The 15,565-nt window shown below is 53.0% G+C and overlaps 1 protein-coding gene across 4 annotated transcripts in view; it reads left to right on the top strand.

Moving 5' to 3' along the window:
* Nucleotides 1-15,565, top strand: part of FAM227B (family with sequence similarity 227 member B) — a 412,829-nt gene that overhangs the window by 268,017 nt on the left and 129,247 nt on the right. The window contains exon 4 of one of the 4 annotated variants that reach the window (XM_069222519.1): nt 2,032-2,456. The exons of the other annotated variants lie outside the window; for them this stretch is intronic. Coding sequence (XP_069078620.1) covers nt 2,032-2,051 — 20 coding nt within the window. The 3' untranslated portion in view covers nt 2,052-2,456. Of the gene's footprint in view, nt 1-2,031; nt 2,457-15,565 lie in introns of those variants that run through there. 4 annotated transcript variants of the gene reach the window in all.

Genomic DNA, 15,565 nt, shown 5'->3' with positions numbered 1-15,565 from the left:
AATGGCATTTTGCACATGCAAAATACCACTAAGTGAAACCAGGTGGTAACCAGGTGCAACCTATATAAAGAGGCCCAGAATGCCTCAGACTCTTTTTCACAGTGGCTGCACTTTACGTCATGGCAAGGAGGATGAGGGTCTTGGCAGGTTTGAGAAGAGGAAGGAGGAGACAGGAGCGCATTTTCAGAGTGCGCATTACACTTTTTGACCTGACAGAGGAGGAAATATATGAGAGGTATAGGTTGAACTCAGCCATGATACTTGATCTGATAGCTGAGCTACAACCCATACTGCAGCGCAGAACACATAGGACTCACAGCATACCCACCCATGTGCAGGTATTATGCTCCCTACACCTACTCGACTCAGGGAGCTGTCAAGGGGTCATAGCAGCTGCTGAAGGGGTATCACAGAGTACCCTCTCCAGATTTTTCAATGCATTCATCAACGCCATGCTGAGCAAACTACAACAGTACATCAGATTCCCCAACACCTGACAGGAATTACAGCAGACCAAAATAGAGTTTTACCAGATAGCACAGTTCCCCCACGTCCTAGGTGCCATAGATGGCACACATGTGGCAATCTGTCCACCATCAGCCACAGAGTATGTGTATCGCAACAGGAAATTCCAACATTCCATGAACATACAGGTGATATGCAATGCCTCATACATCATTACGGATCTCGTGGCCAGGTACCCACGGAGCACACATGATTCTTACATCTTTCGCCACAGCGGGATTCACACAAGACTGCTAGCTGGGGAGTTTGGTGAAGGATATCTACTAGGTAATGTCCCTCTGTACACTGGTGCATAGATTGCAAACCCATGTCAGATGGCTCAGTTACTCATCACACCCTCTGTCCCTTCCAGGAGACAGTGTATACGCAGTGCGCACCTACATGATGACGCCCTACCTCAATCCTACAACACCAGCTGAACGGAGATACAATGCAGCACACAGGGCAACCCGCTACGTGGTGGAGTGCACATTTGGACTGCTGAAGAGTCGCTTCCGGTGCCTCCACAAAAGTGGAGGCGCACTACAGTTCAGTGCAGAGACAACATGTAGAATAGTGGCTACTTGTGCAATCCTGCACAATATAGCTATAACCAGGGGCATACCTGTAGAAATCAGTGATACTAAATCAGATGAGGATGATGATCCCATACCACCTCTACAGCCAGCAGAGAGGACCAGTGCAGCAGAGGGAAGGCAAAGGCGTGCCAACATCACACACAACCATTTCAGACGTGAGTAATAATAACTCAAATCCTCTGACAGCTGTACCTGTAGTGAAAGAAATGTATTACCTTACGTCAGGTAATGTACGAGTGAGTAATAAATGAAATAGGTGATGTGACAAACGCAAAACAACGAATAACCAGAGTTATGAACTATTTCTCCATAGTGGCAACAGCAGTCTAATGGCAGCAAGAGTCATTTTTTTCTACCACGCACACCACTCGGGTGCACAGTTACGTCACTGTTCCCTCTATTGTCACCCTCAGTGGCAGTGCTATGCCTGGCACTGCACCGTCTGGTGTCTGCTGCTGGTACGGCAACACTGCTGAGGCTGGAACTGTCCTCAGTGTCCCCCAGTGCTAGCTCACTCGGAGTGGTTGATCGTGGTCCCATGATGTGTTCAATCACATTTGTGATCTGAACAAGTCCATTGACAACGTCCCTGCTGCTATGTGCAGCCTCCACTTGCGCAGCCACTGCGCGACGGGCAATCAATGCAGTCGAATTTGCCATCCTGTTAGAGGACCGGCAGAAGCTGCCAAACATTGTACGGAATCTGCGCTCCTGTCTGCGCTGGCTCACCCTATCATAGCGCAGCTCCTGGCACAGTTCACGGACAGCACTTGTAAGGTCCCTGGTGTCCTATGAAGGCTTCACCTGGCCCTTCACGCAGCTGTACAATATTACTATTGAGTGATTCAAGTTGGTGATGCAGGCCCATCATGTTGCGGTTGTGTTTGCACAGGTTTCGGTCTGATGCAAGGATCCTCTTATTTTGCAGATGCTGCTGCTGCAACATAGCAGCTTCCAGGCCCCCGAATAAGGAGAGACCCTCACCTGCCTCATGCTGCTATGCCCAGGACTCCGTCACAATCCTGCATGGTGCTGTGGTTGCCTGACACCTGCCCTCCGGAATCTGGCTGCGCCTGTCTGGTGCTGATGGTGTGCTTGGCCCTTCCTGCTGCTCATCAGAGTCGTTGCTGAGCTCTGGCAGTACCCTGAACCTGCGTCGTCCAGTCGACATGTGGAGGGACCCACTGGTGCTCGAATCTGAGGGCAGATGGGTGTCTGTCTCTCCTACACATGCAGATGCTGTGGCTGCTGGGCCTGGCCCACCTGCAACAACAATATGCAGCATGTCAGTTCTGTATGTTACATTATCTGTCAGACAATGCCAATAAAGGTACAGGTACTGCTCTACACAGTGTTGTGTGTGTTGTGTTACTTTGGGTGTCACTATACTTAATTACATTGTTGTGCTACTTTCAGTTCTAGGTTGTGGACTGCCACTCCCATAATGCATTGTAGTGCTGCTTCTAAGATGTGGACTGGACTACTTCTCACACTGTTCCACATTACAAGCTAATTCCTAAGGGGCTTTTGTTTCATATACATAAAGGGTTACAATACAATATTGCACCTACCTTGGCTGGTACTCGGTGTGCCGGAGGTGTCGATCTCTGTAACCCCAGTCACAGCTTCAGGGAGGAGTGTGGACTCCACTAGGTCCTCCAATGGTGTTGATGGTGCCTCTTTTGGTGGACCGCCACCTGTACCCCTAGCCTCCGCAAGTCTCCTTGCCCCCTTCTCCTTTGCACGGGACCGCAGGTCGTACCACCTTTTGTTAATCTCTTCAATGGAGCGCTGTGCCACTCCAGTGGCAGATTGTGGACTGTATGTCCAGCCATAGTCTCCTCTTTTCACTCTCAGGCACCTGGAGTGAGCTTTTTCCAAACAGGCGGTCATGGCTCCTCACCACCTCCTCAGTTAGTACCTCAAGCTCCTGCTCGCTGATTTTCAGCTTGCGCTTCCTTTCGCCCTTCTCCTGTGCTTGGCCTGGGGTATCCATCCTGGCTCAGGTGTTCTTGCTCCTTCTGAGTGCTGCTCTGTGTGGCTGGGCTGCTCTCTCTCAGGATGCTGGTTTGGGTGTGGCACCTGAAACTGCCTGGGATGACTCATTTCCTGCTGGTGATGTCATCAGGCTCATCCAGGTGTGCATTCTCGAACGTTCTCGCTTTTTTTTTTTTTTACTGAATTGCAAAAAAATCGCAATTTGCGATAATGCAAATTGCGATTCGATAAATGGGCCTCGCAAATCACAAATAGCGATTTTTAAGAAATCGCTATTTCCAAATCGCAAATTTGATACATGGCCAATTTCGACTCGGAAATAGCGATTTCTTAAAAATCGCTATTTGCGATTCGCAAGCTCCATTTTTCATACATATGGCCCTATGTCTCTAAAAGTTGGGATACTTTTTAAGAATATAAAACTATCTCTAGAACTTAATCCAAACTTTTACAAAACTTTTAAACTCTGAAAGAAATGTTAACAGGGACTATCACAAGGCCCTAGCAGGACTTTTAAAAATTTTGAAAAATAGCTCAAATTTCAAAAATCAGTTTCTAATGACAATTTTGGGAATTTACTCGTGTGATCAGGTATTGGCTGAGTAGTCCAGCAAATGCAAAGTCTTTTACCCCATTGCTGATCCACCAATGTAGGAAGTTGGCTCAGTATGTACTATTTCAAAGTAAGAAATAGTGTGTACAGAGTCCAAAGGTTCCCCTTAGAGGTAAGATAGTGGCAAAAAGAGATAATTCTAATGCTCTATTTTGTGGTAGTGTGGTCGAGCAGTAGGCTTATCAGAGGGCAGTGTTAAGCATTTGTTGTACACACACAGGCAATAAATGAGGAACACACACTCAAAGACTTACTCCAGGCCAATAGGTTTTTATATAGAAAAATATATTTTCTTAGTTTATTTTGAAAACCACAGGTTCAAGATTTACAAGTAATACTTCAAATGAAAGGTATTTCACTCAGGTACTCTAGGAACTTTGAATAATCACAATAGCATGTACGGTTTTGACAAAACTGAAAATAAGCTATTTTAAAAGTGGACACTGCAAAAATCAACAGTTCCTGGGGAGATAAGTAAATGTTAAGTTCACAGGTAAGTAAAACACTTACAGGGTTCAAAGTTGGGTCCAAGGTAGCCCACCGTTGGGGGTTCAAGGCAACCCCAAAGTCACCACACCAGCAGCTCAGGGCCGGTCTGGTGCAGAGGTCAAAGAGGTGCCCAAAACACATAGGCTTCAAAGGAAACAGGGGTGCCCCGGTTTCAGTCTGCCAGCAGGTAAGTACCCGTGTCCTCGAAGGGCAGACAAGGGGTGTTTTGTAGGGCACCGAGGGGACACAAGCAGGCACAGAAAGTACACCCTCAGTGGCACAGGGGCGGCCGGGTGCAGAGTGCAAACAGGCGTCGGGTTTTGAATTGGAATCAATGGGGAGACCCGGGGGTCTCTTCAACGATGCAGGCAGGCACGGGAGGGGCTCCTCGGGGTAGCCACCACCTGAGCTAGGCAGAGGGTTGCCTGGGGGTCGCTCCTGCACTGGAGTTTGGTTCCTTCAGGTCCTGGGGGCTGCGGGTGCAGTGTTGGTTCCTTGCATCGGGTCCCTTGGTACAGGCAGTCGCGGTCAGGGGGAGCCTCTGGATTTCCTCTGCAGGCGTCACTGTAGGGGCTAAGGGGGGTCAACTCTGGCTACTCATGGGTTCGCAGTCGCTGGGGAGTCCTCCCTGAGGTGTTTGTTTTCCGCAGGTCGAGCCAGGGGCGTCGGGTGCAGAGTGGAAAGTCTCACGCTTCCGGCGGGAAACGTGGGGTCTTTAAAGTTGCTTCTTTGTTGCAGAAAGTTGCAGTTTGTTGAACGTGGCCGCTGTTCTCGGGATCTTCTTGGTCCTTTAGATGCAGGGCATTCCTCTGATGCTTCAGAGGTTGCTGGTCCCTGTTGGATGCGTCGCTGTTGCAGTTTTCGTCGCAGTAGGGAGACAGGCCGGTAGGGCTCGGGCCAAATCAGTTGTCGTCTCCGTCTTCACTGCAGGGCTTCAGTTCAGCAGTCCTTATTCTTCTTTAGGTTGCAGGAATCGATCTTCCTCGGTTCTGGGGGCCCCTAAATACTGAATTTAGGGGTGTGTTTAGGTCTGGGAGGGCAGTAGCCAATGGCTACTGTCCTGGAGGGTGGCTACACCCTCTTTGTGCCTCCTCCCTGAGGGGAGGGGGGCACATCTCAAATCCTATGGGGGGAATCCTCCTCCTACAAGATTGAGGATTTCTAAAAGTAAGTGTCACCTCAACACAGGACACCTTAGGGGCTGTCCTGACTGGTGGGTGACTCCTCCTTGTTTTTCTAATTATCTCCTCCAGCCTTGCCGCCAAAAGTGGGGGCAGTGGCCGGAGGGGCGGGCATCTTCACTAGCTGGGTGCCCTGTGGCGCTGTAACAAAGGGGGTGAGCCTTTGAGGCTCACTGCCAGGTGTTACAGTTCCTGCAGGGGGGGTAAGAAGCACCTCCACCCACTACAGGCTTTGTTCCTTGCCACAGAATGACAAAGGCACTTTCCCCATGTGGCCAGCAACATGTCTGGTCTGTGGCAGGCTGGCAAAAACTAGTCAGCCCACACTGGAAGTTGGGTATGTTTTCAGGGGGCATCGCTAAGATGCCCTCTGGGTGTATTTTACAATAAAGTGCACACTGGCATCAGTGTGCATTTATTGTGCTGAGACGTTTGATACCAAACTTCCCAGTTTTCAGTGTAGCCATTATGGTGCTGTGGAGTTCGTGTTTGACAGACTCCCATACCATATACTCTTATGGCTACCCTGCACTTACAATGTCTAAGGTTTTGCTTAGACACTGTAGGGGCATAGTGCTTATGCACATATGCCCTCACCTGTGGTATAGTGTACCCTGCCATAGGGCTGTAATGCCTGCTAGAGGGGTGACTTACCTATGCCACAGGCAGTGTGAGGTTGGCATGGCACTCTGAGGGGAGTGCCATGTCGACTTAGTCATTTTCTCCTCACCAGCACACACAAGCTGTGAAGCAGTGTGTATGTGCTGAGTGAGGGGTCCCTAGGGTGGCATAAGACATGCTGCAGCCCTTAGAGACCTTCCCTGGCATCAGGGCCCTTGGTACCAGGAGTACCAGTTACAAGGGACTTACCTGAGTGCCAGGGTTGTGCCAATTGTGGAGACAAAGGTACAGTTTAGGGAAAGAACACTGGTGCTAGGGCCTGGTTAGCAGGGTCCCAGCACACTTTCAAATCATAACTTAGCATCAGCAAAGGCAAAAAGTCAGGGGGTAACCATGCCAAGGAGGCATTTCCTTACACACTGCTGCCCTGCTGTTGCCCTGCTACCCTGCTGCTCTCTGACTTTGCTGAGAAGTGCTCTCCAAGGGCTTCGATTGCACTCCTGTTTTCTGAAGGGGTCAAAAAGACATAGGTGGTCATTACAACCCTGGCGGTCGGTGTTAAAGCGGCGGTAAGACCGCCAACAGACCGGCGGGAAAAAGTTTGCAATTACGACTGTGGCAGAAACCGCCAACAAAGACAGCCACTTTAACACTCCGACCGCCACAGCAGTACAAACAAACAGCTTGGCGGTCTCCGCCAACAGACAGGCGGAGGACAAAGTACTGCCCACAGTATCACAACAGACCAATCCGCCACCTTTTCCGGGGCGGATTCACCGCGGATAAAAACACGGCGGAAACAGGATTCTGAAGGGAAAACGCTTACCTCTACACACCCCACGAGGAACTAGGACACCATGGAGCCGGAACCCCAAATTCTCCCTGCGATAGTCTTCCTGCTCCTCTACCAGGAGCACGAACGCTGGCGGCGAAGACCACGGTGAGTACTGCACCTACGACACAGAGGAGGGGGGAGACAAAAAACAGGGACACACACACACGCAGCACCCCCACCCTCACCTACTACAACGCACACACTAATACAGCATGACACATTACAGTTACACCCCCAAACTCCCCGGAAGAATGCAAAGACAAAAGGAAATTAGTGTAACCATTGTAATATATTAAAAGCAAGTATTCAAAAATATATATATACACCATTAACAAAATTTACACCAAGCATAGTAGTCCAGGTAGTGCTCCAATTAAGTCCGTGGAACACTAGTCCCACATGGTATGGGCGAGGCCCACACAAGATCCCCGACCATGACGGAGAGAACACTGCAGGGGCATCAGAGAGCAAGAAAACAGGCACCTCAGGGGGAGGGAAAGGGGGGCACCTCAGCCAGTTGAGTGCACGACGCCAAATCCACGAGAGGGACACATGCCCACTGTTCAATCCTGGGGAGTGCAAAGCCACAGTCTCTCAAGTCTCTACAGTGACTGAGTTGCCCACTGCCATATCCTGGGGAGTGCAAAGCCACAGTCTCTCAAGTATCTACAGTGGGTGGGTTGCCCACTGTTCCATCCTGGGGAGTGCAAAGCCACAGTCTCTCAAGTCTCTACAGTGGGTGGGTTGCCCACTGTGCAATGCTGGGGAGTGCAAAGCCACAGTGTCTCAAGTCTATACAGTGGGTGGGTTGCCCACTGTTCCATCCTGGGGAGTGCAAAGCCACAGTCTCTCAAGTGGATAACAGTCTCCACTGGTTCTGGAGGGGGCTTAGTGCCCAGAGTGCTTCATCCTGCTAAGGACTGAGGTAGTGGATGTATCTCTCCACTGGTTCTGGAGGGGGCATGGTGCCCAGAGTGCTTCATTCTGCCCGTGACGGACTCAGTTGCGTCAGTGCCCTTGCCGCTCATGGGCCAGCGTTGCTTGAGGCGGCGGTGCCCTGTTCAGCAGTGCTTGAGACGGCAGTGCCCTGTTCAGCGGCGCTTAAGACTGCGGTGCCCTGTTCAGCGGATCTTAAGACGGCGGTGCCCTGTTCAGCGGATCTTGAGACGGCGGTGCCCTGTTCAGCGGTGCTTGAGGCGGCGGTGCCCTGTTCAGCGGTGCTTGAGGCGGCGGTGTCCTGTTCAGCGGTGCTTGAGGCGGCGGTGTCCTGTTCAGCGGTGCTTGAGGCGGCGGTGTCCTGTTCAGTGGTGCTTGGAGTGGCAGGCTCCTTTGCAGTGACTCAGCTGCTGGCGGTCCTCTCTGTCCCAGCGGGGCTTGTGCTGGCGGTCCTCTCTAGCCCAGCGGGGCTTGTGCTGACGGTCCTCTCTGTCCCAGCGGGGATGATGGCTGTGGCCTCCTGGGCAGCGGGGATGATGGTTGTGGCCTCCTGGGCAGCGGGGATGATGGCTGTGGCCTCCTGGGCAGCGGGGATGATGGCTGTGGCCTCCTGGGCAGCAGGGATGATAGCTGTGGCCTCCTGGGCAGCAGGGATGATGGCTGTGGCCTCCTGGGCAGAGGGATGATGGCTGTGGCCTCCTGGGCAGCGGGGATGACGGCTGTGGCCTCCTGGGCAGCAGGGATGATAGCGGTCTCCTCCGCCATGCTGCTCTTCCCAGACTTTCCTGGTTTCTTGTGGCCCTTCCCCACCTTGGAAGGTGTCGCAGCTGACTCCACACTCCCACCGGGACCCCTGGGAGCGGCTTTGGTGGCTGGAGTCTTCCCCCTCTCCCGCCGGGCACTGGCCAACTTCTGATGCTTCACAGGTGGGGGACCGTCTGTGCTGTGGCTCCGTGCCACACTGGCTGCCCTGGTGGCCGGTGCACTCCAGATTCTGGTGACTACAGGCACCACTGGTCCCGGAGATGTTGTGGCTGAGGTGCTAGTTCGTGACCTAGGAGACCACGGGGTCAGGGAGGTGTGGGAAAGAGGTCAAGGTTGTACAAGAAACGTTTTTTGGAGACACGGACGGGTATCTGGAGGGGGTTTGGGAGTGGAGGAACAGGTCGTGGTTGTAGGAGGTGTTAGTTTGCTGACTTTGGGTGAAGGTGCATGCGCTGGAGGCTGTCGTGAGGTGGATGGCTGTTGGATGGGTGTATGCCTACGTTTGTGTATCTTGGGAGGTGGTGTCACAGACACTGGGAGAGGACACGGGACGTGTGAATGGTAGTGGGGGTGATGACTGCACTTGAGCAGGGTGTGGTGGTGGGTGTGCTGGTAATGGCAGTAGTGGATGTAGAGGTAGTGCATGCAGGTGTGAGTGTAGATGAGACTGGGAGGGAGGAGGTAGACGAGGAGGAGGGGGACACAGTGGACGGAGTGGATGTTGGTGTGTCTGCATGTGTCTGATGCTTGCGTGAGTGCCTGTGGGATGTGTGGTGCTTATGTTTGCTTGAGCGTCCCTTGTATGTTGACGTGTGTACATGCTGGTCTGTAGGTGTGCTTGGGATAGGCTGGGGTACAGGGGATTGGGGCTGGGTGGAGGAAGTTGGAGTGGGGAGGCTAGACACAGGGACAATGGCAGCCATCAGTGCTGAGGCCAGAGTCTGAAAAGCTCGCTGAAGGGCAGCCTGACCAGAATGAATGCGCTCCAGGAATGCATTGGTTTGTTGCAACTGCCTTTCGACACCATGGATGGCATTCAAAATGGTAGACTGCCCAACAGTGAGGGTCCTGAGGAGGTCAATGGCCTCCTCACTGAGGGCAGCAGGGGTGACTGGGGCAGGGCCTGAGGTGCCTGGGGCGAAGGTGATGCCCACCCTCCCGGGTGAGGGGGCACGGGGCAAAGGCTGAGGGGCTGCTGGGAGTGCGGTGCTGGAAGGGGGGGTGGCGGGTGTACCTATAGATGGGGGGGCACAGATGTTGCCGCCACCACAAAGGAGCTCTCATCAGAGGACGAGTCCGTGTCGCTGGTCTCAGCTCCTGTCCCTGCCGTGGAGCTCCCCTCCGTCCCACTGGTGAAGTCCGAGTCCGTAGTGTGGCCCTCCATGGCCATGTGGGATGCTGCCCCCTCGTGCTCCGGTGCCACTGCTCCTCCGCCTGATGATGCTAATGCCCCCAAGAACAGGGAGACCACAAAAAGGGGGGGGGACGACAGAAGAAAGACATGTTGAATGCATGCATTACCGCTACCGTTGGCGGACACAACAGACACAGAAGCCCCCTGCACTACGCTGCGCCCCTGTTCAATTCCTGGGAAATGGCCTACTAGGCTATGGACGACATCTGCACACATGGATGACACAGGGGCATGACTAGGTGTACTTGGCGCTCCACAGAGGTGCGGTGGGGTGCCACATGACCTGCCTTACGGAGGGACCTTGCCTACGGAACTCACCCTGGCCTAGGGAAACCCACAGCCCACCTCCCACGCCCAGACACCTCCACTGCGCGCAAAATCAGCAGGATGAGAGTGTACTCACCCCCTTGTGGCTGCTGTAATGCCCTCAAGCGCCCATCCAACTCCGGGTACGCCACCGCCAGGATCCTGAACATCAGGAAGGTCATGGTGCGACGGGCACTCCTCCCACGTCGGGAGGCCATTCCCAGCTGAGCCTCCGCCGTCTTCTTGCTCCAGCGGCGAATGTCCTCCCATCTTTTTCAGCAGTGGGTGCTCTGTCTGTGGTAGACCCCCAGGGTCCGGACGTCCTTAGCGATGGCACGCCAAATATCTTTTTTCTGGTGGGCGCTGACCTACATGATTTGTACAGGGGGAAGAGAAACTTATTACCAACTGCACCGTCACAGTCATTGGACCCCATCCCTACCCTTGGCATGTGGCACATGCACTCACCGTCGTTTCATGGACGCCACACTCTCCCCCCTTCCTTCTTACATCCACCCCTCTCCACACAGGCATAGCCCATACAGCATGCTCCCAGTGTACTTACCTGTTTGGAGGACCGTAGAGTAGCGTGTACTGGGGGAGGACCCCATCCACGAGTTTCTCCAACTCCTCCGATGTGAAGTCAGGGGCCCTTTCCCCAGACACTCGAGCTATTGTCTCTTCCAGACCGAGGTCACAGCAGCACTTGCAGTGTAGGTCTTCTCCTGTCGAAGATCAGGTATCGAGTGATTGAACAGATAGAAAATGGCGGTCACGTCCACGGCGGTGCGTACAGTCACCGCCGGCGTACATCGTCATTGGCTCCTGAGACCCATAAGGTCTAATGTTAACCAATGCAGCATTGCGCCGCTGTCTTCGACCGCCTACCGCGAAGGTGTACAATGCCAGCGCAGTTACCTCACATCCAATTGTCCCACTTTAGAGGCCAGGCAGCCGCCATTTCAGGGGCCCACATGGCCTCATTTTTAACTGCGTCACTCATACCTAGGCCTAGACTCAACACACATACAGGCCACTTTTTAGATTATGATTGGTGTTCGGTGTAAGCTGTGGGTACGTACCTCTGAGTTGTTTGACTCTGTGCTCGTTGTTGTCCTTCATAGGCACCGTCCGCTGGGACATGTGAGGAGATGGCGGCATCCTCCGGTGTACCGACCGTTGGTGGACCTGTCAACAATGGAGGAAAGACATGTGATCATCACCTACAGGCTTGACCGTGCCACAATCCAGGAACTGTGTACCTAGCTGGAGCCAGACCTGATGTCAGCTATCCGCCATCCCACAGGAATCCCCCCTCAAGTGCAGGTGCTGTCAGTGCTCCATTTCCTTGCAAGTGAGTCATTTCAAACAACAGTGGCCATAGCATCAGGGATGTCCCAGCCTATGTTTTCCAACGTGTTGTCCAGAGTGTTGTCTGCCCTGCTGAAACACATGCAGAGCTACATCGTTTTCCCTCAGGTGGAAGATTTGCCTACAGTGAAAGGTGATTTCTATGCCCTGGGACATATCCCCAACATCATAGGTGCCATTGATGGGACACATGTGGCTTTGGTCCCCCCCCCCCACAGGAGTGAACAGGTGTACAGAAACCGGAAGAGTTATCATTCTGTGAATGTACAGATGGAATGTTTGGCAGACCAGTACATCTCCCATGTGAATGCCAAGTTCCCTGGCTCAGTGCATGATGCCTACATCCGGCAGAGTAGCAGCATCCCTTATGTGATGGCTCAACTCCAGAGGCACCCTGTGTGGCTATTAGGTGAGCGCCTGGAAGCAAGACAGTGGGAATGGTTGTCTGGGTCTGGGGATATCCCTACAGGTTAGTGTGTGTCTGATAGTTGCCCCTCCCCATTTGCAGGTGACTCTGGTTACCCCAACCTGTCATGGCTACTGACCCCAGTGAGGAATCCCAGGACAAGGGCAGAGGAATGCTACAATGAGGCCCATGGGCGAACTAGGAGGGTGATCGAGCGGACATTCGGCCTCCTGAAGGCGAGGTTCAGGTGCCTCCATATGACAGGTGGATCCCTATTCTACTCACCAAAGAAGGTGTGCCAGATCATCGTGGCCTGCTGTATGCTTCACAACTTGGCTTTGCGACGACAGGTGCCTTTTCTGCAGGAGGATGGTCCAGATGGCGGTGTTGTTGCAGCTGTGGAGCCTGTGGACACTGAAGATGTGGAAGCAGAAGAAGAAGACATGGACAACAGGGACTCAGTGATCCAGCAATATTTCCAGTGAAACACAGGTAAGAATACAAACCTGCCTACTACATGTACTTAAACACTACTACCTCTCTACTGTCTGTCGTTTTCACCCAGTGTATGGTCACGGAGTTGTCACTTTCCCTTACGATTTCACAGATGTGAGTCCCAATGTGTGACATCTGCTTTGATTCCTCATGGACTACAGCTGTGTGATATAGGTCTGTTGACATTACAAATGAAAGAGCTTTTTGCCACAGTAATTGCTAATACAGTATTCCGAAATCACAGACTGACTCCAGATTGGTTTGTGCTTTAAGGGTGTTTATTTAAGTGCTCAATATTGGAGGAGGTTGCAAAATTGTGAGGGGTGATGGCGGAGGAATGTCCATGGCAGAGTCCAGTCTATTAGTCTCACAGGTGCATTGCCCTAATGGGCATACGAAGTGGAGCTGGGGCAGTTCAAGGATGGACAGGGTGACAAAGTGGGACAGTAGGATGACATTCAGGGTGGTCTCATTTCTTGGCGGGGGTCTTGGCATTGTTCTCTGTCTTTGTCCTGGATCTCTGGGACCGTTTGCGAGGTGGTTCTCCCTCTGCAGGGGGTGGTGTGCTTGTGTGGTGGTCCTGTGGCGGTGCTTCCTGTCCACTAGCGCCGGCGGAGGTGGTGGGCAATTCATCGTCCATGCTAGTGTCAGGGGCCCCTTGTAGTGCCACAGTGTCCCTCCTGGTGTTGAGTACTTCCTTCAGCACCCCTACGATGGTGCCCAGGGTGGAATTGATGGCTCTGATTTCCTCCCTGAAGCCCGAATACTGTTCCTCCTGCAGGTGCTGGGTCTCCTGAAGCTTGGCCAGTACTGTTGCCATCGTCTTCTTGGAGTGGTGGTAGGCTCCCATGATGTTGGAGAGGGCCTTGTGGAGAGTGGGTTCCCTGGGCCTGTCCGCCCCCTGTCGCACAGCAGCCCTCCCAGTTCCCCTGTGTTCCTGGGCCTCCGTCCCCTGGACTGTGTGCCCACTACCACTGCCCCCAGGTCCCTGTTGTTGTTGGGGTGGTGGGTTAGCCTGGGTTCCCTGTAGGCACACTGCTGATTGACGTGTCCTGGGGACGGAGGTATGGGCCCGCTGGGTGGGTGCTGTGCTGGTGTTTCCAGAGGGGGAAGGTCTGTGGTGGCCTGTGACTGGGTGAGGGGAACCGGCTGTCCCGAGGTCCCCGATGGGCCGGGCTGGTCATCTAGATACAGTTGGACAGAGCTGCTGTCATCACTGTGGGCCTCTTCTGTTGGTGGTGTGGACACGTGTGGACCCTCCTGTCCAGTGACGTTGGATAGGGGTTCTGCAAGGGTATAAAAGCATGTTTATTACATCTGTGTGTGCCATGGTGTGCAATAGGTGGGTAACCGTGTACCCCAGTGCTTGCATTCCTGTGTGGGACCTTGTGTGATGATGGTTTAGGGGGGTGTATGGGTATGTGTAGTGGGAATGCTTTAGTGATGGGTGTCCATGCTTTGTTGTTGCATGCAGGGCTTGGTGTTAGGATGTGTGGTTTGTGATGTTGGGACATTTATGAGGAGTTAGAGTGATGGGGGTGAGGGTGAGGGTTGGGGGTATGTGCTGGCATGAAGGTAGGGTGGTGGATGTAATAGTTAAGATTTGACTTACCAGAGTCCATTCCTCCACCTACTCCTGCGAGGCCCTCAGGATGCAGAATCACCAAGACCTGCTCCTCCCATGTTGTTAGTTGTGGGGGAGGAAGTGGGGGTCCGCCGCCAGTCTGCTGAACCGCAAGGTGGTGTCTTGAGACCACGGAACGCACCTTCCCCCGTAGGTCGTTCCACCTCTTCCTGATGTCCTCCCGATTTCTTTGGTGCTGTCCCACTGCGTTGACCCTGTCCACTATTTTTCGCCATAGCTCCATCTTCCTTGCAATGGAGGTGTGCTGCACCTGTGCTCCGAATAGCTGTGGCTCTACCCAGACGATTTCCTCCACCATGACCCTGAGGTCCTCCTCCGAGAACCTGGGGTGTCTTTGCCGTGCCATGGGGTGGTGTGTGGGGTGATGAGTGTGCTGCTATGAGGTGGTGTGTAGTGTGAGGTGCGTAGAAGTTATGTGGGTGATGGTGTGGTGTGCTTGTGGATGCTAGTATTGTTGATGGTGGTGTCTCTCTCTGGCCTTCTCTCGGTAATTGTGGTCGTAGGGGTTTGTGGGTGATGTGGGTGTATGTTTTATATTGTATTGGGTGTGTGGGAGTGGTGTGTGTATGTGTATCAGGTGTGTGTATTTGGAATTGTCCAATATGGCTGTGTTTTGTAAGTGTGTGTGTATTTTGAGCGTGGCGGTGTGTACCGCCAATGGAATACCGCGGTTGAAAGACCGCCGTGTGGATTCGTGGGTTGTGATAGTGTGGGCGTATTTATGTTGGCGTGACGGTGGAGGTTTTTTTTTCGCCAGTTATCACTGACCTTTGGTGTGGCGGACTTGTGTGGGTGTCTGAATTTTGGCAGATTCTGTGCTGTGGGTCATAATAGCTGTGGCGGATTTCCGCTGCCGCAGCGGTGTGTTGGCTGTCTTGTGCACGGCGTGAAGCGGCTTTTACCGCCAAAGTTGAAATGACCGCCTTAATCTCTTCAGGAAACTCCTTCTGTGGTGAAAATTGACGCACAGCCTGCCAGAAACGACACACAGCCGTTTTGCAACCTAGAAATCACCCCACAGCCAAACTGAAATGACGCAGCCTAACTTCCTGAGTGAAGAATCGTCGCAGCGCCTGCCTTGCAACCAGAAATTCGGCGCACAGCCTACCGGATCGATGCACATCCGATCCGGGACTACGCAGCTCAACTTTCCGAATGAAGATTGGATGCAGCACCTGCCGCACAACTGAAAATTTGATGCATAGCCATACTGGATAAACGCAACGCCTGTGACTTCTTCCCCCTCGCCCAGGATTTCCCCACATCCTCCAGGGGCGGCAAAAAGATCCTCGCATTGCAGTAAGGAACCAAGACTGCGTGCCGGAAATCGACGCAAAGCCCCTTGCAGCGTGGAAAGAAATGACGCATCGGAAAATCCAATGCACAC

This window comes from Pleurodeles waltl, chromosome 3_1 (assembly GCF_031143425.1).
Source record: "Pleurodeles waltl isolate 20211129_DDA chromosome 3_1, aPleWal1.hap1.20221129, whole genome shotgun sequence".
NCBI classification, from domain to species: Eukaryota; Metazoa; Chordata; class Amphibia; order Caudata; family Salamandridae; genus Pleurodeles; species Pleurodeles waltl.
This window is presented reverse-complemented; position numbering and strand designations above follow the sequence as displayed.